A 21,958-nucleotide genomic window follows, 5' to 3' on the forward strand; every position below is an offset into this window, starting at 1 on the left:
AGCCTTGTTTGTATAGGACTGATTGCCAACTAGCTAGGTTACATTATGGATGCGGGTGAAAAGTATGTAGTCGAGGCTCCAGCTTCTGGGGCAGATGTCAAAGTCGTTGATATTCCAAAGCCGACGTCAATCGAAGACTTCACTGTTTTGAAGCCCATAAGCCGCGGTGCATTTGGAAAGGTCTACCTTGCACGAAAGAAATGCAATGCAAGGTTATATGCAATCAAGGCAAGTGACACCCAATTTATCATCACACTGTTTGTAACATCACAACTTCAAATAATGGATGGTGAATTTATGGAAACGTCTTTAATTCTTTCAGGTGGTGAAGAAAGCAGACATGGTTGACAAAAACATGACAGATCAAATGAAGGCAGAGCGAGATGCACTGGCCCTCAGCAAAAGTCCCTTCGTCGTGCACCTGTTTTACTCCCTTCAAACATCAACAAAAGTGTATTTGGTATGTGGATCTCTCAAATATAAATGACAGCAGTGCCAATGAGGGATGATGTTTAAGACAGTGTCCAATGTAGCCTAACGGCTCTATCCACATTCTTCCACAGGTGATGGAATACCTTATTGGAGGGGATGTGAAATCACTGCTTCATATCTATGGCTATTTTGATGAGGACATGTCAATGAAATACATCTCAGAGGTGGCACTCGCTTTAGACTACCTCCATCGCCATGGAATAATCCACAGGTACTTTATGACTAACCAATTAATTAATAACCAATTACCAAATAATGGCATGTTTAGCATTTTATGTTTGCCTGATCTGACTTTTGTACCCTGTTTAAACATTAAGGGATCTGAAGCCGGACAACATGCTTGTATCTAATAAAGGCCACATCAAGCTTACAGATTTTGGACTCTCCAAAGTCAAGCTTGATAGAGGTATGTACTTATTATTGCCAACTAACTTCAATTTGGGATATTGGGTTTTTCTGTCGTACAATTTTACATATTTATTTTATATTACTTAGAACTGAACCTTGTGGATATCCTGACAACCCCCTCCTTTGCTAAGGAGCAAGGTTATTTCCGCACCCCTGGTCAGGTCTTGTCTTTGATCAGTTCCCTTGGACTTGTGAGTAAAGCTAGTTACTATCTAATGTAATTCTATTAAGGCATTTAGATTGGTATTATTCTTGTTTTGAGCTGATTTGTTGAGTCCTGCTTCCATTTTCTTTTATCTCATCAAACACAGAATACATCAGTGGTGGAAGGCAAGCGTCGCAGTAGTACCCCGGCTGTGTGCAGCCCCATGTCCTGTAGGAAAGAACTCCGGAAGAACTCCCTTTGTTCACCCAATATGAAGAACAAGCAATACCTGTATTCTCCCGTTTGCTCCAACCGGAGTTTAAGTATGTCATCAATTCTGCCACAGCAAACTAACTTGTGTTTCAGGTTTTCAGTTTTTCAAAGAGGACTGACTGGTTTATATCTATAGTCTAACCTGTACCACTGAGAGAGTTGTTTTGACACAATGAAAAAGGACTGCATGTGTAGAATAGTCATTGTATGTTTTGTGTTTCCTCAGGACCCCACAACAGTGTGTTCAGCTCATACACTTTGGCCAAGAGTCTGACTCCCAGGCTTCTCAAGTCCAGGAGGAGGTTTGAGACTGTGAGCAGCAGCCAATCATGCCTTTTCCCCTCCACCACCGAGTCAGAGGGTGGTGTCAGCCCACTATGGGATGTTGAGCAGGTCAGAGACTAAATATTATTTATATCTTTCAATCACTGCATAAACACCACATTTATACTCAAAGAGCAAAATAAACATGTCATGAGAAGACATTCATGTTGATTGTGTGTTTCGTTTCTCTCTCTAGAAGGAGACTGAGAACATGGCATATCTATATGGACAAACGGTTGCCTCAGCAAACTCGGGAGGGAAGGTGACCTCGGAGATGCGAACGCCTGGCCGGGATTGTGCCCTTGCATCATTGGACAACTTTGACTTACCCACTCAGGTTCGCAGAGGACGGCTGAATTCTCTTACTGGAGAACTTTTCAAGAAGGCCAAACCAGACACTCATGCTGGAAAGAGGCTTCAGTTTAATGAGATGGAGCATTCTGTCCCTCCTGAGAAGCCTGAACTCACTCAACCAATAGGAGGAAATGTAGCTGAAACTCATTGTGCCTCTGAAGGGAAACCAATGGAAAGCCAGCCTGTGATAACCTCATCTCTGAAGAGAGGGTACGAGGAGGTAGAAAAAAGTCCTCAACTGTTTGAGACCCACAGCAAGAAGAAAGAGGCAGAGTACAAGAGATGTTACATGATCCCACAAGAGGACTTGAAGTTTCACACAGGTCTAACAGGGGTGTTCGCTAATGTCCTCCTAGAGGACTTCAAGCCAGGATCAGAGGGCAGAGGGGTGGCTGAAGGACAGGCCCCAAAGCGTTCCAGTCCCATCGTTGTGGCCAAAAACCTCCTTTGTGAGTTAGAGGAGCCAGGAGAAGATGTCTTTGTTGAGGGAACCAGAGCAGTGGCCAACTCAAGCTTCACATCATCATTTAGTGAAGACCATGAGCACCACGACTTGAGCAGGAGCATGAGCCTCGACTCAGAGGGGTCTGTTCATGAGATGTCCATCATTGTCAACAGCCCTTCCCGGCAGAGACCTAACCAGAATCCCAAAGAAGGGAACCCATCATCATTTGAAGAGGTGGAGGAGAAAGAAATCCCACTGCCACCCACCGCTGTAACATCACAACCGGCTAGCAGTCTGATTCAGAGAGGCGTATCCAAACCTTGCTTCCTTGACCGCCTACCTGAGTTGGCCTGTAGCCAGGCGAAGTCACCCTCATTCCTTAAGCCTAGGAATGTAGTAGCCTTCCGAAGCTACTGCAGCTCCATCAACCGCTCCAATGTCTCTTGGAACTCACGCCTCAGCCTGCAGTCTGAAGCAATGGACATGTCCACCTCATCCTCCTACCACATTCTACCTGCCGCTGTGACACCAGTACAGAAGAGGCCCAGCTCCAACAGCTCCCTCTTCCAGGTAGATAAAGAGAGAGTGGAGGGTCAGGGATTGTAGAGGGTTTTAAATTCTTTTTTTAAAAATAGATTTTCAAGATTCACTAACATTGAAGACACCTCATTGTACAAACCTTTACACATTTGGCCTGTACTTCTCATTCACTTGGAATGTAAGCCTTTGTCAGATTTTTCCCTCTAATTTTTCAGACCCCACAGCCGATGGCAACCTCCCACACTCCTTTCAGGACCCCTAAGAGTGTTAGAAGGGGTACATTACCTGTTGAGGGCGTGCCAATATTAGGGACCCCAGACTACCTGGCTCCAGAGCTGCTGTTGGGGAAACCACATGGTAAGAGAGTGCAAAATATGGTTTGGGGGATAAGAGCTAACTATGTTGAAACTGTTGAAATTCAGATCAAGTCAGATTTGGCTTATGATTAGTCTGAAGGCCACACAGGGTCTAATAAAGTTAACCAAACCAACAACAAAAAGTGAATATGTATGTACACAAATTTGTTATAAATAAATCAAATGCATGGGTCCCCAGGATGTTGCCAATTACAGCACCCCCCATCTATTGATTTATTGCTGTCATTTCCCCCACAAATTAACCATCACAGTTAATACCTGATGCATTTAGTTAAGCAGTTGAGCCTTTTTAACAGGCTTTCTTTCTAAGTTTCAGGATATTCTAAGTGTGATAAGTTGATTATAACTTTGGCTCACATTACCAAAGAATATGCATGTGCTATCAGCTTCAGTGCCTTCACTGTGGTCCCAGAGGAAATGGCTGTCTGATTCAAAATGGTGTGGATGGGTTACAGCCTGCTGTTTTTAATTTCCCATTCTAATTGCTTCTGGCCATCTGTATTGGGTTGGTGTGACCTATGTTGGGATGGATTGGGGGAAATTCTACTGGGAAGCCATTTTCAGGGCACGGAGTGAATGATTTTTAATGGACCATTCAAGTTTGTCAAAGTAGACTAACATTAGTGGCCGCTAGAGAATCAGGTTTTTTAAAAAATGTTGTCATGGAGTGTGGTGTTTGGGGCCAGTCTAGGTTAGATCTAATATTTAGGAGAACGATTTAGATTTAAGATTAATCTAAATGGGACCATTTAGGCCTATCATATATCATATATTAAAACTTAGTAAAGTAATTTTAATTTGTCTTATTTCTGACCAGGAAATAATCTTATATATAGATCATTGAGAACTAAGTGATGTTGCTGAGCAATACTGAACTATTATAAATACTCCTGATGTACACAGTCATTCTATGTTATAATCATCACATATTTTACATTAAAAAACTAAGTGTAATCCTATTTGGTTGTCTAACTACATTCCTGCTTCCACCGCAGTAGAATGTAGAAAAGATGCACAACCTAACAGGAATGTCAGACCGAGAGTGATGCTAACTGAGTTTCTATCTGTTCCTCCCTCAGACTTCATGGTGGACTGGTGGGCCCTGGGCGTGTGTCTCTTTGAGTTCCTCACCGGTGTGCCTCCCTTTAATGATGAAACTCCTCCGCTGGTCTTCCAGAACATTCTCAACAGAGGTGGGTTTGTTATTGTTGTGGTAACACTTAGCCTAATTCACTACATCTGGGAAGTATTGTTGAAAGAATACCAATGGGACATAATGTTAGTTGGCGTTACGTTGTCTTAGAACAGGTGGTGTCATTCCTGCCCTGTCTTGTAGGATGTGTAACAAATCTTTAAAAATAAAGATTTGAGAGCCTCCGCCATGAATTAGATCCTAATTTGTGATATTACTGCGTCCTCCCATTACTTTCTATGGGACTGCTACTAATGTTGCAAAACCATGAAGACCAGTGGACTAAACAATCTATGCTAGCGTTTGTGTACATTTCCAGACTAAATAAATGCTGCACCTTCAACCACAAAAGTCCTTTGATAGTTTCAAGGTCATTTAACTAAGAAATTTGCTGTAGAAACTTGGAAAATTATTGACAGATTTAATGTTTCAGTTACAGGTAGTCTACACATTCTAACCAAGGTAACTTGGTCTATCCCATGAGCTTTTTTGAGATACGATCAGTGCTGATGAGTGCAGATACGAGACAATGATTCTGTCCGCCTGCAATTAGATATTGTTTTGTGTTCAGTCAGTTGTCATCAGCTGTTATGACTTATAAAGTCTGTTGTAATTATTGTGACAGCATTACATTATATATTATGAATTACCTCCTTTATTGTGTGCTATTTTAGATATCCCATGGCCTGATGGTGAGGAGGAGCTATCGCCCAATGCCAGGAATGCCATAGAGATTCTACTCACCATGGACATGAACAAACGGGCTGGCCTCAAAGGTGAGGATCCCTTCTCCCAATGATGCAGTTACACTACTTTCAAATTGAACAACATAATAATGTCTTCATCATCTAGCAAACAAGCAGTTTCCATTTTCAGTTTTACTGTTTTCATGGAAAATGTTACATTTTGTGTTGAAAGAGTTGCTAACCATATTTCTTTGGGTTATACCTCAGAACTGAGGGGCCATACTCTGTTTGCGGGCTTGGATTGGGACAATCTCCAGCACCAGCCAATGCCCTTCATCCCACAGCCAGAGGACGAAACAGACACCTCATACTTTGACGCCAGAAACACTGCCCAGCACCTTGCTCTCTCCACCTTCAGTCTGTAGGGACCAACACAGACCATACCTCAGTGTTATCCTCATCTTCCTCTGCTTCAACTCCTGTACCATATAAAATTGCTGCATTTCCCCAAGCATTATGCAGGCTCCCTGATTAGTACTGTTAGGCTCAGGTTGTTAAAAAAACTATGAATAATATATATATATATACAGCCTAACAGGAATATATATATATACACACACACAAGATTAATTTTATGTGTAAATTAGATGTTTAAATTGTGTTGAGTATACTGTATGTACTGCCTCGTCTTTTTGAACTACAGCACAACTGACTTTTTTTTATACACAGCCCCATGTTTCGCTGCTCTTTTATGCATTTCCCATTTGTAAAGTGACGATAATGATTGATATTCTATTCTTGTATCAGTTCTCGTACTATTTTTACTTGTGGATTTGTTTCATGTTCCCTATGAGAAGAACTTAGAAATAAAATGTATGTTGTGGGAAGTGATTGTTTTCCTTTTATTTTTCCTTAACCAATCAAGAATAAAAGGATAACAATAAACATATCAGGAGGGGAAAATGTAAATTATGTTTGTCTGTGTATATATTATGTAACCCTGGTAACTAATATACATAACTGACAGCTGAAAATGCTTTATGAAAAGTTTATTTGTGGCTTGGATTATCAATCACATGCAGAGTTACTGTCCATCCAAAGGCAGAAAAAGTGAGGAAGCCTTAGATTCATTTTAGTAGAAAGGTATTGTTAACAAATCAATGGTTGCGAAGATAATCAGTGCTATTGCAGATGCAAATCTTATGTTACATATAGTGATTTGATATAGCTTCACAAACTACATTAATACAGGGTAATGCAATTAAAATATTGCACTTTAGTCATTATATGTATATAATCTGAACTGTACAGCTATTATTGAATACAATTTACACAACATGAACCAAAAAGCTTTAGATCTAACGCTTCAAAACTAGTTAGAAGGAAGGTATTTCAAATACACTTTCAAAGCCACACATTGCCATCTTCAGTCAGACAAAAGGGGCAGTTCCACAGACAATGTTCTTTTACAAAAAATGTAATTATATTGCTACATTAAAACATTGACAATTTGCTAACAGATATAAACCATAACAGATATGAAATGAATATGAAATGCAGAGTAAACAAGTAAACTTCTATGGTATTTGTTTCTTATAAAGAGCGAGAGACAGATATCGAAATCTTATAGTGGTTGGTTGGATGGAAAGCATACACTCAACAGAGGACTTGATTGGCCCAATTAAGGCATGAGAGAGATAGATGCACTTTTCATTGTCCAATGGGCATCTCTCAACTACACAAGTGTTCTCATCAGTCTGGTGTTCTGATTTGTGTAACAATTATATATGTTGAGAGTTTTGCTCAGCAATGAATTGGACCATTCCCTCCTTATAGCAAAGCATTTAGCAGTTACAATTATATCTCACTTATACCACTAATCATAGACTGGCCAGGAATGCCTTCATCTTTTTTTCATGTCGCTAGAAATAATAAATATTAAATTAACATCTTTTCTGGATTACATGTACCTTTCTAACAATATATAATTATATACTTTATCTACCTACAGTTATCACAATACAGTATATTAGCTGCATTGCCTAAGCAACTATTATGAGTATGGGGAATGGTTTCTGTTGCAGTATGTCCACAATAGGCATTTGCAGGACAAATAAGATCATTCTTATAATGCCGATTAGATGGGGGCAAGCATTTATCATTGAAATAAAAGAAAGACATATGCTATTGTAATCAATCAATGAACATTGTCATACTCAACATATTGAACCAATAACTTTCCTTCTTAAAGATAAATCCACTATCCTCAGGACACATTTACTAATGTAGTACAGTTATTCATATATCATCTTGAAAAAGCTTGCATGATTATAAGCTGCAATTTAATACATTCACATTTTCTCTTTGATTTCTCGCCTAGTGCCGGTGGCTTGTGAGTCGTCTTTCACTCACTCTCTACTCTTAGTGCCATCTTCATAGTGCAAAAGCTAGAGTTACTGAGGTGTAGGGGTAACGCCTGGTGTCCACCAGATCCATCAAAGTTTTTGCGTTCCGCCGGAAGTCAATCATTGTGAACAGAGCAGTCCGCAACTCTGTGTTGGGGATGTTGCACTAGGCTGCTGTGCATTCTGTGTAACGCATGCATTCAGTATTTTCAACTTGTGCGTTGCTTTACCGTCCAAGGGTACAACAACAGAAGTTCAACCAACAAAAAAGATGGCATAAAATGTTAGCTTTTCCCATTACATTGTGCAGGTGAATATGATTTCTGTCTAAGGCAGACTATCTATCAAATTTAATCTGTCCTATGTTTTGTCAGTATATGAACGATACGTTGAGGGAGGAGGGTCAAACCTGCTGCAAACTGTTATGGCACCTTGCAAATAACATATGCACCGAGTACCGAACATGAGGGGCTAGATCTGGCAAAAACAACATACATACGTTACGTATTTGGTGGACACCAGGTGTTAAAAAGAAGGGAGGCTACAGCTGTTACCCAACCAAAGACATAGGGAGAAAGACAGAGAGAGGGAGAGAGAGAGAGAGAGAGAGAGAGAGAGAACTCTCCTCGTTGCTCTGTGTCTTGGTCCGCTTGGGCCGGAAGACCGCTCAGTTGATACGCCTGAAAGTGGTGACAAGACATAATTTTAAAATGCATTTAAACCCTAACCATTTCAAACATCTGATTGTTGTGAACTGATTATTTTGATAAAGGCATCATCAACACAAAATAGAAAAACTATATCGACAAGCAAAATGTAATCAGTAAAAATTGGTATTCAATATTGAATTTGGTGTTTATTAGGCGATATCTTTACTCATTAAGTTGTAATTCTACCCTCCCATTGACTTGGTAGGTATTATTGGAATATCTCCATGTTGCCATAAAATTACCTTCTCCTGCGTTGAAGGTATAGGCGAATAAGCCACTGCACCACAAATGGCCATATTACAGCAAAGGCTACAGTGCTGGGAGACACGTCGAAAGGCCACCAGGGCGGTTTCTGGAAGATAACAAATTATTTTAATTGACAGAAACTCATGAGACTAGTTCTTTCAAATAGAACTGCACATCATTAAACATGCATGAGGTGTTTTAAAAACGATCACATAACTGCATGTCTTAAAAGTACAGAAGTACTTGTAATGAGGATGACCAACACACTCATAGCTAATTCTTAAAAACATTTTTTCATCTTTTATCCCACAATATAAGGTATGTGTTAAATATGTATGTGTTTTCTGAATTCACTAAATTAAATCCAAGCAAGTGTAAAATATAGCAGAAAACTAGGTTCTGTTGAATGATACAAAGTCTGTGACTGGATGCATCAGTCTGTGACTGGAAGTTCCTGTCTTTGTTGTTTTATTTGTCTTTCCAGGACAGTAGCTCAATGATTTCTCCTAAAAGGCATAGTACCTTATTGCCCTTGTTTGCTGGGGGTGATGGGTAATTGGCTGGTAGAGCCAATGATCTTGCCTAGAGAATTAATAAAATGAGAGAGGAAAAGTACACCAAAGTTATTTAATGAAAGAAATATTCATACAGCAAAGTAAAATAGATAGTCTCTTCTACAGTATCCCCTATTGGCCCCAGTGATTAGCTACAACAAGTCTGTTAACCTGCCCAAATCATGTCAGGCTTTCAGTTAGTTATTCATTAAATCCATCCCCTAAAACATACTAATAGAGTTACTATACTCTGTCCTGAGTTTGACCATACTCCTATCTGAAATGTTTTGTCACTGGTACTGTGTCGAGACTGACCTGGGAGGCAGTGAGGGCCTCCAGTGTGTGAAGTCTCTCCAGTACACTCTGCATGTCCTCCTGCAGTCTGGCCAGCGCCACCACGATCTGCTCATTCAGATTCCCCCCTGGTGTTCCTGCTCCTCCCCAGCGCTCCCCATCCCCACCGCTACCCTGCAAGGGCCCCTGGACCTCTGGACTGATGCCCATGGACCTGAAGCCTGGAACACAGGAGAGAGACATACATACACATTAGACAGTTCTGAGCACATACACATCCATGTCAAGGCTAGGCTAACATACACACAAACATCACACATTTCTCTCTCTCACACACACACACAAACAAACTCTCCATGTAGAATCCCATTCTCGCCTTACCCCTTTCTCTCCTGACCACAGAGCTATCAGGCCTGTCTGCATTCAGTCTCTGTCTCTGAGAGGCCTCCTCGCTAGTATCTCCATCCTCCCCTCCACACTGGATACCATCCTCAGGGGTCCCATGTGATGCCTCAACTTCCTCCTGGGAGAACAGAGGACTCTGTCTCTCCTCCTCATCAAGATCCAGTGATTGGTTAGTATAAACCTCTGAGCCCTGGAACCAACAATCATACACATACACCAAGATTTAAACATCTAGCAAGATAAACAGGTGAGGTAAACACTTCAAGCTAGTACTATATACCTAAAAATAGAAATGTGGTAATAGTAAGTATCATCATCATACAATCATACAATAAAATATCGATGCGTGTGCTTTTCCATATGTGTGTCTCACCTCCTCCTGACCAAACTGGTCCACAGAGTCACAGTAGACCTCGCTGTCTGAGTCACTGGCTAGGTGATGAGGACCGGACACATCCTTACTTGGATCTATGGAGACGTACAGCACACCATACAGATCAGCCTGGGTATACAGCATAAGTTATATCTTGAAGGACTACGTAAGACGAGGGATGCATTATTCATGTATTCAAACAAGCCTCCACTATTACTCAGGTCTCCTTACTGCTGCAACCCTTTACTGAACCACAAAGATATCAGAGCAAAGAAAAACTGGCCCTGGACCAGCTGCTAAGAGCATAATCTAATGGCCGTCCACAAGTGCAGGGATTCTGTGGCCGCTCCCAGGGAAATGCTGAGTTGCACCAGCTCTGGAAGTAAACCCGAGTAGCTTATAAGATCACATGTCCAAGGATACACATGAACAACCTGCCTCTGTGGGCTAGGTGCTAATCTATAGAGGCCTCAGTCAGTATCCATTTTAAACATTTTATAGACATGTACTTAATGGTGGATTAGGACTATAAAAACAGATTGTTGCTGTTTTGTCAGTTGTTGCTATTATGCTATCATGAATGTCAATGTCAATTCTAAAATGCATAGCATCCTGAATTCAATACACAGTTATGATAAATAAGACACTGTGCAACTCTTTACATCCACATGCATACATAAATATAATAATGAAAGATGCAGTCGAAGATATAATAATAAAACATAACCATCCCGTAATGCTTTGTAATTTTTACCCACAACATTCTAAAGCCCACTGAGCTACTTTACTTCACTCATTATCATCAATAATTAAGCAATAATGCCATGATTTATCGAGAGGCCATGATTTATCGTCATTATTGTCATGGGTAGGGGGAGTTGTTGTTGTTGTTGGCACGACACGCAGTGGACTCCCGATAAACCCCTACCAAGTGACAATATTGACGATAAATCATGGCCTCCCTGGCATTATTGCTTTTATACAATGGTTACACAGCAAATCAGAAAATTGTAAAAAGAAAACAATGCTTTCAGTTTTTTTTCCCTGATAGATTGTGGTGGTTTCTGCCCTGCGCTGAGAAATATAGTTCCTAAAACTACAAACGTTGTCATGGAAACCTGATACACAAATCTACTGGGCATAGGAAAATCATAATAAGTCATTTAACTGTGACACTATCGTTATTAAATCACAGCTCTGAACGCCTCTCAGCCAATCACAATGCTTGTTTTCATCAAGACATTGTAAAATGCAACATCAGTGTTCCTCGCCCACCTGTGTGGTGGCCATTGAGATAGGTCTCCGGAGGCAGAGAGGTGTTGATGAGCCCTTCCTCTGAGTCCTCGCTGTTCAGGACACACTTGGAGGTATGGGTCCCATTGGTCAGGTGGGCCACCCCATTCCCCACTTTACCATTGACAAGAGGCACTTTAGATCTCTTGGCTGAGCCCTTCTTCTTTGGCAGTGGGGCTGCAGCTTTTTTGTCTGTAAACCATTTGACAGTATTTCAATATTATTGTCATGCTGTTTTTTGTGTTTTTCCTCTTCTATTAAACAGTATATCCCAATATTCTTGTTTAAATCTAATAAATCATACCTTTTATCACCTCCTCCTTTATCTCAGCAACTTCTTCTTCTTCTTCTTCTTCTTCTTCATCTTCCTCATCTTCCCCATCTTCCTCCTCCTTCTCCTCCTTCTCCTTCAGTTCCAGGGCTTTCTTCCTCTCAGCCTCTAGCCTGTGTGGTCGCGTCTCCAAAGTGCCGTTCATCTCCATTGTCCTGATGATGCTCTTTGTGACACTTTTTGAAGGTGTTGTCATCATGGAGCCAAAGCCTGGGGCATAGCAACACAAACTTATAACTGTAATGCACATAACCTTATGTGGGCCACAGCACAAAAATGTTTGGGGAAAAACATCAAAGTTTAGCACAGACATAGCTTATTCACAGGTGTGTTCAACAAGACTGTCTGTACTACTGTAACTAGTCAAACTACATACAGTAGGAGACCTAAAAGGTACTAACAAGGCATATATATATATGCAGAACTATGACACCACAGACATATACTGGGGCAGGGCATTGTGGGTAAACACTACTACAAACTTGCCTTCAAGTGACCTAGCAAACCTTTCCAAACGGGCTGAGCACATGATAGAAGTAAAACATCAATACATTAAAATGGTAGACATGTTAAAATCTTCAGCATTATGTCATTTTTAGTGCAGATAACGGAACACATGAAAAAGGTTGTGACTGTACCTGTGGTCAGGTCTGACACCTGATCGATCCTTCTCTTCTCGTCCACCAGCTCATAGAATGGGCCAATAACCTGCAGGAGCTGCTCTACCTCATCTGTAATGGGCATGCCCTCAAGGATCTGGTGATTCAACACAACAAAAAACACATTGGTGCCCAACCAGTCATTAGAACAGCATTTACATTAGATGATCTTGTGCTAATGTCTGTGTAGTAACAATGTAATAACTCTAGTAATAGAATTGTATTAACATGTGGTTAAATAGCAATTCCATAATTGATTTTCTATAACTTAAACTTCTAAATGACTAAGTAACAATAAAATAATACACTAAAATTGATACAGGTATAGAGCAACTCAATACCAGTGTCACAACTAAATCTAATCAGCATGCGTATTCCCATGATAAATCATTTACCAGCTTCATTTCATCAACATAGGCGGTCATTGCCTCCTCCTTGGGCATATCACCAAGAGAATTCCATGCATCCCTAAACAGGGGGGATCAAGACAAAAAAAATGTGTTGTTGACCATATTGCACTAATAAAGACTGTTAATGCCTCTTCAAGCGTAAACACAAGTATGTCACAAGAGCAACTGCTTTTGAGGCTCTTCTGTATTATGATCCAATTGATTTCAATTCTTTGTTTCTGATATACAGGATGGGATAAGAGTACTAAGGTCCGTCTCAAACACTGCAATAGCCACCATCAACAGCATGACCCAATACTTGGGTCATCTCTTGTAATCTACAGAGTATCCACATGGTCAATGACCCAGGTGGACATAGAGTTAAGCAGTAGTTGGCTACTGTACAAGGTAGCTTCAGTTATGCTGCAATAGCACACATATTTCACAGATAATAAAAAGCTTCAGCTCTGTTGCTGAACGAGGATTCCATCTGCACAGTTTTCAGAGTCTCCCTTAATAGTTTACAAATATAGTATACAAGTAAAAGCACAGTCAACTCCTTCAGTAGGTGAAGGGTGACATGGCTACCATGCTTCTCCAGCACAACAGGTCCAGAGTTTACCTGGCACAATGAGTGCTGCGTGTAAGGACATACATAGAACAAGGACTAACAGACTATAAAGCAAAATCAGGACTCTAAAGTGGAGAATAAAAATGTTGTTGGCAGACATCACATGACTCCCCCTATTCTATTTACCATTTAAATTTGCCCACAGGATCCCAAAAGCCAGGTCGGGGTATGTTGCATGGTCCTAATGTGGCTTGCTTGTAGTAACTGTAAAATTTTAGCATCATGTCATTGGAGGGCTGAAAGGAACCTGGAATGGAAAACACAAAAATGTCAAAAATCTAATATTGGCCACTGCAAAATAAACAGATTCATTCATTGTTGGAAAGCCTTTATGACTGTTCAGCGCTTATAGTAAAGACAGGTCATAGTACAATTTATTAAGTCAAGTGTTAAGATGGTATTTGAGATTTACACATTTGAAAAACTCATTGCCTTTCATGTCTAGAAAATACAAAAATACCACTCATGATTCAAGTAAGAAGCCTTTAATTACAAAACAACACAAGCATGTGTTTGTACAATGTTAGTTAAACCATGGACCAAATGGGGTGTACACATTGAGAGGCCAAGCTGTTCAACATTTCACCTATAGTTCTTCTGAGAAACTATTTTGATTGACTTGAAAAAAGCCATGATCGCAAGACACCCATAGAAACATTGTGAAAAGGCTTAGACCTTCAAAGCTTTATAATGTAGGTTAATTGGCTTATGCTGCTACAATGTTGCAGACAGACCTTACCGTCTGGGGGTAAACTCTGTATCACTTTGACAGCAGCGTCAAACCTCAGCTCGTGCAAGGGTCTGCCATCCTCCGCACTGACACACTCCATCATTACACAAAATGTGAATGACGATCTTACAGGTCTTTAAACCTACGGACAATCATGATTCAAGTGGTCAGTTACATGAACATGTGTAACATAACACGAAACAGTGTATAAGGCAGCAATATTTGTTGTGACCATAGGTCATACGCGACACAATAATGGTTCATTAGGCAAACGGTTATAATAACGTAAGGACCAACAATGAGTCAATGAACTACATGTTACAATTGTATATCAATATATCATATAATCTTGAAAGCAAACCTACCAGTGGGAGGTTGTGTCGTCTCAGATTTTAAAGCACTAGCACATCGATGTGCGACACACATTACTAAAACACAGCCTGACAAATACACACAAACCAAACAAAAAACACAACCAATCTGTACTACGCAGTGCGTTAGATAGGTTGTCACTCACCATGTAATGATCTACCAGTTTATGAGACGGCGACCTCTCTATTGCTGAATGCTCAGCCACAGACGCCATGTACAATACAGTAGTAGCAGGCTCAGTATGCTGAGGGAGTTGTAGTTTTCTTTAGCGAAGATGGAGATGAGTACGTTCTTTAGTGCTGCACCAATTTCCCTACAAACTCCACAATGCACCACACATAGAGGGAGCTTAGTGGATATGTAGTTCGAAATAGAGTCAGTGTATGTCGTTAAACTGACCCCAAAACTGCTTTCTCAAAATATATGGCGAAGGGATACTGACATTACCATACGAGCTGATGTTGGAAACATTAAGAAATGTTACAATGTTACCAATTTCATCACACATTCATATTTTGTTTCCAATTTGAGGAATATTGCTATTAGGAGGATCAGACACGGACACATTGTAACACTACGTCTCCCAGCATGCTCCACTTGGGTTCCAATGTTTTGTTGTGTGTTCTTTTCATTGGGATGGGTGGTTGTTGCACCGATGTGAAACCGAGGCCAGGAATCCCACAATACCAGGCGAAGGGGTTTCTTTTTTTCGAAGCATAGCTTGTGGTGGTTTCAATCAAAGGGAAGGCGAAGAAGCTGTGCGGAGAGATGTAAGATGGCAGAGCTGCAAATGTTGTTAGAGGAAGAAATTCCAGCCGGCAAAAGAGCTCTTGTAGAGAGTTACCAAAATCTCACGAGGGTAGCAGACTACTGTGAAAACAATTATGTTCAGGTAAGCAAGCATAACGAGATGATTTATCAAACGTTGCTATCTCGGAATTCTTTGTCGTTGTATGGTGGGAATTTTGGGACAGGAAATGTGGTTAAAGAACCTGAAGGGATCACAACAATATCTCTAAAGAGCAGATAAAGAATATACACCGCGTTTGAAGCCATTAACCATAGCTTCTTTTGTAGTTCCTCCGTAGTATACGTTTGATACAGTGTTGCCCATTCATTGCATTGATGGTTTCTTGATCAGATTTAGTTCGTTTACACAGAGGGTGTGTCTAGTACTGTAACTTGCATGGCTGCTATTTTGCTCAATACAGTGATACAATGTCTCAAGTTAATTAGCTGTAAAAGATCAAGTGGAACTTGTATATTCCAAAGTGTAAAATGTACATTTTACAATTCCATGTGATAGTTTTATTGATTACAAGTTCAGCTAGTTTCCATGTTCTACGCCGTGATGATGACACTGATCGCACTGTTTCTACTGTCACTGGCACAGTGAGGTTGTATCGACTGTATTGTTCATTTATGAGGACATTTTAGTGATCTGTTTGGCAACGAGTGGCTTTTTGTTGGTTAGTTGGACGCTTTGGGATAAATGTTTTATAAAACATCTTTTGAAACACATTTTGAGTCAGACCACTTTTTAGAAAATATATTCTCTGTAAATGGGTGTGCATTTTGCTATATATGATTGCATAACATTTTAACTTCGTTTGTTCAACAGATGTTGTGCAGTGTTTTCTTGATTCCTAAATTGAGTATTTAAATTCCTAAATTAAGTGGCCAGATCCAAACTGTAATGCAATAATTCTATTACGTTATGTTATGGCCTCCAACTGCCGAGTTGCTGTAGCTTCATGGGAGTATTGCTCTGCTGCATTTGAATTATGTTAATTGTGGGCTACCAACTGACGTTATTGATAGATACGGCAGTGGACCATAGCTTTGCAAATTGTTTTATTTGTCCTCAAGTGGATGTCAAAGCTCACTTGTAATCAAAGAGAATTTGTGAATCTGATTTCCTACGTTTTGGAGCTGACCAGAAATGCACTGATATCTATGCACTATATTTGATAGTCACAACTTCCAGGCAACACCTCAGTGAATCTTAGGGCTTTATGAAGATGAACATTTCACATATTAGTAATTAATTATAAGCATGCCATCTAACATGTGATATGTGGTATTGAGAAAGAGAGAGTGGAAAAAGATGATGTGAATGTCATCTGTATTATTTAACACTGATTTATTCTGACCACCCAGTTACAACATGACAGTGTACCTATGCTTATACTGTCCATGTTTGCTCATATTTACTGTAGCTTACTGGACTTTAGACATTGTCCATTAATTAAGCCTACAAATTTAAAACAATTAAAAATGCCTTTGAAAAGTTAACACAAGTCACTGAAATTGATCACATGATAAGTTACTGATTTGTTGCTGCAATAATGTGACTCAAACATGGCTTGGCATGTCAGCAATGCCATAACTTATCTGCTTTCCTCTGAATTTCAGTTAGAGGTTTGTTCCTAATTTTTTTGTAATCTGTCAAAAGAGAACAAACTTTGGTCTTATGAATCCTCATTTTAAGTATGTGAATAATAGTTGTTCCTTTAAGTCAATTAAGTATGTTAGTTTTACATTGCCATTGGGGCCTTTGTGCCTTGTCTAAGAAATACATCTTAGTGAAAAAAGTCCCATTCTCAAATTCCTGAGGTGAATTCATTAAGCCCACCCACCAGGAAAAAATATTTACACGCCTTCAGATTCATTTTCAATGTCATCATGAAATAGCCTAGCTAAAGCACGACTCGAAGTCCATAGTACTCTGTACCTGACTTCAGAGTCTAGTGAGGATCTTTGATGTTGTCAGCACGGTGAGTTGATAATGAAGGGGTTGTGCCATACAGTGCCTTCGGAAAGTATTCAGACTCCATCACTTTTTCCACATTTTGTTGTGTTATAGACTCAATTTAAAATGGATTAAGTTAAAAGAATTTCCCATCAATCCACACACAATACCCCAGAATGACAAAGCAAAAACACGTTTTTTTTAAATTTCAGTAAATGTATTAAAATTCAAATACAGAAATACCTCATGTACATAAGTATTCAGACCCTTTGCTATGACACTCTTAAAATTAGCTAAAATGCAAAAATGTCGTCAACAAATCACTCAATAAGTTGAATTGAGTCCATCTTAATGCAAGGATAATAGATCATGTAAGTTTGGAATTAATATCTTTGTTTTTATAGGGTCTCAGATTTGCATAGGAATCAATTACACACTGTGTAGATTAGGATGTCACTACCAACTCAGCAAATTTCATAATTTTCTCTTGATCCTGACAAACTCCCCAGTCCCTGCTGGTGACAAATATACCCATAACTTGATGTAGCTACCACTATTCTTCACACGAGAGATGGTGCAGAAACTGTATTGCATGTGCTGGATTTGCACCAAACTTAATGCTTTGCAGTAAAACCAAATAAACACATTTCCAGCCACTTTCTTTGTTGTATTACTTATTCAGAATTCATTATTGCAAACACAATTATGGATATGACCGATTATTTTCCATTAAGGGATTATTTTTGGCCACTTGGTTATACATCAATTTTGTGGCGTGACTGAGATGATGTCCCATCGACTGTGCTTTTTCCTCACCACCATTCAACTTTGTAGATTTTTGTAAGTCTCCCCAGGCCTCAGGTCACATTCCTGAGCAGTTTTGTTTCTCTCCATTTGCTCAGTTTGTAATGACAACCTGATCCACACAGTGTGGTGTGTAATTGATTCCTATGCAAATCAGAGACACTATAGAAACAAAGATATTAATTCCAAAATTACATGAAGTATTATCCTTGCATTAAGATGGACTCAATTCAACTTATTGAGTGACATTTTAACATTTTAGCTAATTTGAGTGTCATGGCAAAGGGTATGAATACTTATGTGCATGAGCTATTACTGTATTCAATTTCAATAAATTTACAGAAATTTCAAAAAACATGTTTTCGCTTTGTCATTCTGGGGTATTGTGTGTGGATTGATTCTTTTAATTTAATCCATTTTCAATTGAGCCTATAACACAACAAAATGTGGAAAAAGTGAAAGGGTATGAATACTTTATGAAGGTACTGTATGCTGGTTGGTGGACCCCCTGTATTGTGTATCTTTTTTATTATGAGGTATGTTTGTTTCATGAACTGCCCAAAGGAAGAAGATGCCTTGCCTAAATTCAAATTTAAAGTGTGTGAGAACCAATCAATGCCCTCTCTTAGAAGCCGGCTTGAATATGGACCGCTAACATGGGAGTTACTGTAATTAGAGTGAGGAAAGGTGGGTTCCGAGACCAGTTTGTGCAGCACTTGCTGTGTGTGCCACATTGGTCTAGCTTCAGTTAGGCTAATCTTAAATGCCTGGTGTTTGAAATAGATTTCATACTTTCCTCTAAGGAACTCAAATCACCAAAACCCTGTACACAAGAATACCTTTAATGAGCTATCTAGATCCTTGTCTCAGACAAGCACACTCTATTTCAGTGTGAAGAGGCTCGCTGTGGAGATCTACCTCTCAAGCACTGAAAGGATTCCAGATGTATGTTGAAAGCAGCGGAGGAATGTTTGAGTGAAAGACCAGGAAACAGAGTTTGGGTTGAAGAGCAAAGAGACAGCAGTACATCATATCAGTTAAAGAGGGTGTGTCAAACTCCAGTCCCCCAGGATTCCCTATAATAACATTGTTATTATATGTTGAGTTTCCAACTCCCTCCTCCTTGGTTGTTATTGCTTACTTCTAAGTTGATTTGCTAGCTGTATGTAAATGGAGTGTACCATCCCAATCACAGAAATTCTCTTTCTCATAAGCTAAAGTGGTTGAGTGGATAAAGTATTTGACTGCTGAATCTTTAAGTGAAATGCAAAGCATATTGTACACATTCTATCACAAACTCAACATGAAGGGAATCTTGAGCCCAGTAGTGACAAACTCCAAATGGCTTCTCCTGGTCTTCTCTTTTTGCCTGTTTTCTCTCTCTCTCTCATGAGTGAGAGACCAAACCATGTGCATAGCAACAAGCCACTGCTTGTTTTACAGGTCTCTTGCTTAAGTTCCCCTTCCTTTTTTCTCTCTCCTCTTGTAGAGGCTTTGGTGTTGTTAACATGTTTGTTCATTATGCATTATGCAGCTCCACTGTTCAGTAGCTTATGGCTGTAGCTTGTCTGTAAAGATGGTAAATGAGGACAGCCACTGTCCCACTTCTGACTTACAGCGAGGTGTGTATGTGTGTGTGCGTGCATGTATACGTATGTACGCCATGACCGGGTAGGATACACGCCTTTTTCCTGCAGTCATACTGATTCTCTCTGTACATCTCTAGATATGTCAGGCCTCCACATCAGGAAAAATGTGTTTGAGTGAGACGCAACAATGGCATTTTAACAAAGCTTATATGGATAAATATCAATCAATAAATGGTCAAAAGGGCTTATCTCTTCCTCAAGATCATCTCCAGTAAGACTTTGTTTGACAAGTTGGCTGGAAGAAGACCTCCACAACTTTAGCCCCGGTGGAAAAGTCGCATATCCCCTCCCTTCCCAATATGATGGTGACAGACTCATGCAAAACTGATTTACATTTCTGGCCTGTGACCACAGCTTTTCAGGGATGCGAGTCAGCACCATGTTTCTTTAACCTCTGTGACAAGGGCAGTCGTTCTCGACAAGGACACTGGGACATGTAGACACTGGGCCACCTGGTCATGTTGGCAGGGTGCACAGATGCATTTTTTAGAGGTTGAGCAGACCACCACATTGTGTCAAATTATTTATTTTTTAGTCAGTGATGTAGACCTAATGTTTAACCCTCTCTAGATTCAGACTCAGGTTGGTACATCTCTTAACAGCTTCCAAAACCAATATAAATGGATTGTGGGCAAATATGCAAAGGAGAGTGGGGGCATTGTGTGCCTATGCAGGATGCATCACTTTTGACAATCTAATGTAATTGATATCATCAAGCTGGGTAAGGATTAGTTGCCTCCTTTTGTCCTGGTCACATGACCCCACTGTACCCATACTGATTCATAGCAAAAGAGGTGAATTTTCCCTGGAAGAGAGCCAGGCTGGCCTGAAGGTGATAAATGTGTCGTTTTCACACAGCGCTGTCTCTCAGGATTACTGAGTCCTCCCTCCCTCTCTCTCTCTCTTTCTCTCTTTCTTTCGCTCCCTTGCTCTCAGCTGAGTGGCCTGGTTTCTCTCTCAGCATGGAAAGCCTTGCGACTCCAGCCTACCAGCCAAGCCCATTCATCTCTTTCCACCGCCTGTCACACACCCCTCAGATGACTGTGGGTTTAGTTTGGTCCAGAATAGGCACTGTATTAATGCAACCTGGTGGGTATAGGACTTTGGAATCCAGGGGTGTACGGGAGGGGGAGAACGGTGGCGATTACACATTTACTCAGAATTCTCAAATTTACATTGGAATTACTCAGAATTCTTAAATTTACATTGGACTACAATGCCTTTTCTCTCCATCATCATGCTTGAATCATGCTTGTCATGCACGTCTGGATATTGCCATCATTAAAACCACAACATTGGGCTTGGACAGTTTTATCTGTTGACTCCTTTAAACGAACTGCCAATTCTGATAGTTAAACCAGCTCAGTCTATGTGTACAGGTATGTTGCAGTGTTCCAGTAAACATCTCAAGGAGAACCTTTCAAACACTACAAGCAGAGGAGTGTTTCTAGAAACTTGAGAGTAAGTCTGAAGAGTGATACTTGGACTGCAGTGCAAATGTACATACTGTACATTTAAAATTATACTTTGATTCTATCCAGAATGTGCAACAAACTTAATGACCACACGTTTGGTCTCCCTCGTCTGCTGCAAGGCTCCCCTTTATGTCTTACATACTGATTGAAGTTTTAATTGCGCTTTGACAGTTCCTCAAGGTCAGGCAGACCTTTAAGCTTTTCAGTCCCTTTCCACCTGCCCCAGAGGAGGAGAAGAAAATTAAAAATCCACTCATCGTGCAGGTATGAAAAGGAGGGGTGAAGACTGGTGCAGGAGTTAAATTTGAACTCTATTGAATTTAACTTATTTTTACTTGTACTGAATTGGTGCGCAGATTCTCACACTTTTTCTTGGGCATGGTTGCACTCTCCATTGCCTTCTATGATGCAATTTATCAAGATACGAATTTTGGTGGCTAGCACTATATCTGTCAAAACACTGGCCTTGGTGAAGAGCCCACACATTAGGACACAGGTTTATTTTTGCATGGCTTAATCTACTATTAATCTACTATTTTTAACTCACCTTTAGCTCCCTTCCTCATTGGGGATCTAATCTCTGGCAAGCCAGGCAGACAGATTCACTAGGGACAGCCATTGTCTCTGGATTACAGATTAATGCCCTGAGA

General features: G+C 40.2%; 3 protein-coding genes across 10 annotated transcripts in view; 2 read left to right on the forward strand and 1 right to left on the reverse strand.

Moving 5' to 3' along the window:
- Positions 1–332: 332 nt before the first annotated feature.
- On the forward strand, positions 333–6,229 carry mastl (microtubule associated serine/threonine kinase-like). The gene is made up of 11 exons (XM_083683369.1): positions 333–460; positions 564–703; positions 810–898; positions 988–1,091; positions 1,212–1,368; positions 1,545–1,711; positions 1,839–3,011; positions 3,197–3,338; positions 4,438–4,551; positions 5,225–5,326; positions 5,504–6,229. The coding sequence occupies exons 1-11, from the start codon at positions 341–343 to the stop codon at positions 5,659–5,661; spliced, it is 2,466 nt and encodes an 821-aa protein (XP_083539495.1). The 5' UTR covers positions 333–340; the 3' UTR covers positions 5,662–6,229.
- A 24-nt stretch (positions 6,230–6,253) lies between these two features.
- Positions 6,254–14,860, reverse strand: acbd5a (acyl-CoA binding domain containing 5a). Of its 2 annotated transcripts, none has more exons than XM_083683385.1 (13): positions 14,774–14,860; positions 14,266–14,398; positions 13,653–13,773; positions 12,902–12,974; positions 12,486–12,603; positions 11,821–12,057; positions 11,499–11,708; positions 10,224–10,318; positions 9,827–10,040; positions 9,467–9,666; positions 9,120–9,179; positions 8,594–8,703; positions 6,254–8,321 (listed from the first exon to the last, which is right to left on the reverse strand). In XM_083683385.1, the coding sequence occupies exons 2-13, from the start codon at positions 14,357–14,359 to the stop codon at positions 8,309–8,311; spliced, it is 1,545 nt and encodes a 514-aa protein (XP_083539511.1). In that variant the 5' UTR covers positions 14,360–14,398; positions 14,774–14,860; the 3' UTR covers positions 6,254–8,308. The 2 variants fall into 2 exon arrangements, with proteins under 2 accessions (XP_083539511.1, XP_083539512.1); XM_083683386.1 differs by lacking the exon at positions 14,774–14,860 and adding an exon at positions 14,622–14,673.
- A 490-nt stretch (positions 14,861–15,350) lies between these two features.
- The window catches only part of abi1a (abl-interactor 1a), a 41,200-nt gene continuing 34,592 nt past the window's right edge, over positions 15,351–21,958 (forward strand). For 6 of the 7 annotated variants that reach the window (XM_083672663.1, XM_083672666.1, XM_083672667.1 and 3 more), the window contains exon 1: positions 15,354–15,520. In XM_083672663.1, coding sequence (XP_083528789.1) covers positions 15,404–15,520 — 117 coding nt within the window. In that variant the 5' untranslated portion in view covers positions 15,354–15,403. Of the gene's footprint in view, positions 15,521–21,958 lie in introns of all 7 variants that reach the window. The other variant, XM_083672668.1, reaches the window with a different exon arrangement.

Source organism: Argentina silus (genome assembly GCF_951799395.1).
Source record: "Argentina silus genome assembly, chromosome: 1".
In the NCBI taxonomy this organism is placed as follows: domain Eukaryota; kingdom Metazoa; phylum Chordata; class Actinopteri; order Argentiniformes; family Argentinidae; genus Argentina; species Argentina silus.

Bases quoted from the DNA above. Each gene is read 5' to 3' on its own strand.
- mastl (XM_083683369.1), top strand. From the start codon at position 341: ATGGTTGACAAAAACATGACAGATCAAATGAAGGCAGAGCGAGATGCA. The intron at 461-563 runs GTATGTGGATCT...ATTCTTCCACAG, and splicing joins CATCAACAAAAGTGTATTTG to GTGATGGAATACCTTATTGG. The intron at 3,012-3,196 runs GTAGATAAAGAG...CTAATTTTTCAG, and splicing joins CCAACAGCTCCCTCTTCCAG to ACCCCACAGCCGATGGCAAC.
- acbd5a (XM_083683385.1), bottom strand. From the start codon at position 14,359: ATGATGGAGTGTGTCAGTGCGGAGGATGGCAGACCCTTGCACGAGCTG. The intron at 10,041-10,223 runs GTGAGACACACA...TGTTGGTTCCAG, and splicing joins ACCAGTTTGGTCAGGAGGAG to GGCTCAGAGGTTTATACTAA. The intron at 8,704-9,119 runs GTACTATGCCTT...GTTATCTTCCAG, and splicing joins CAGCAAACAAGGGCAATAAG to AAACCGCCCTGGTGGCCTTT.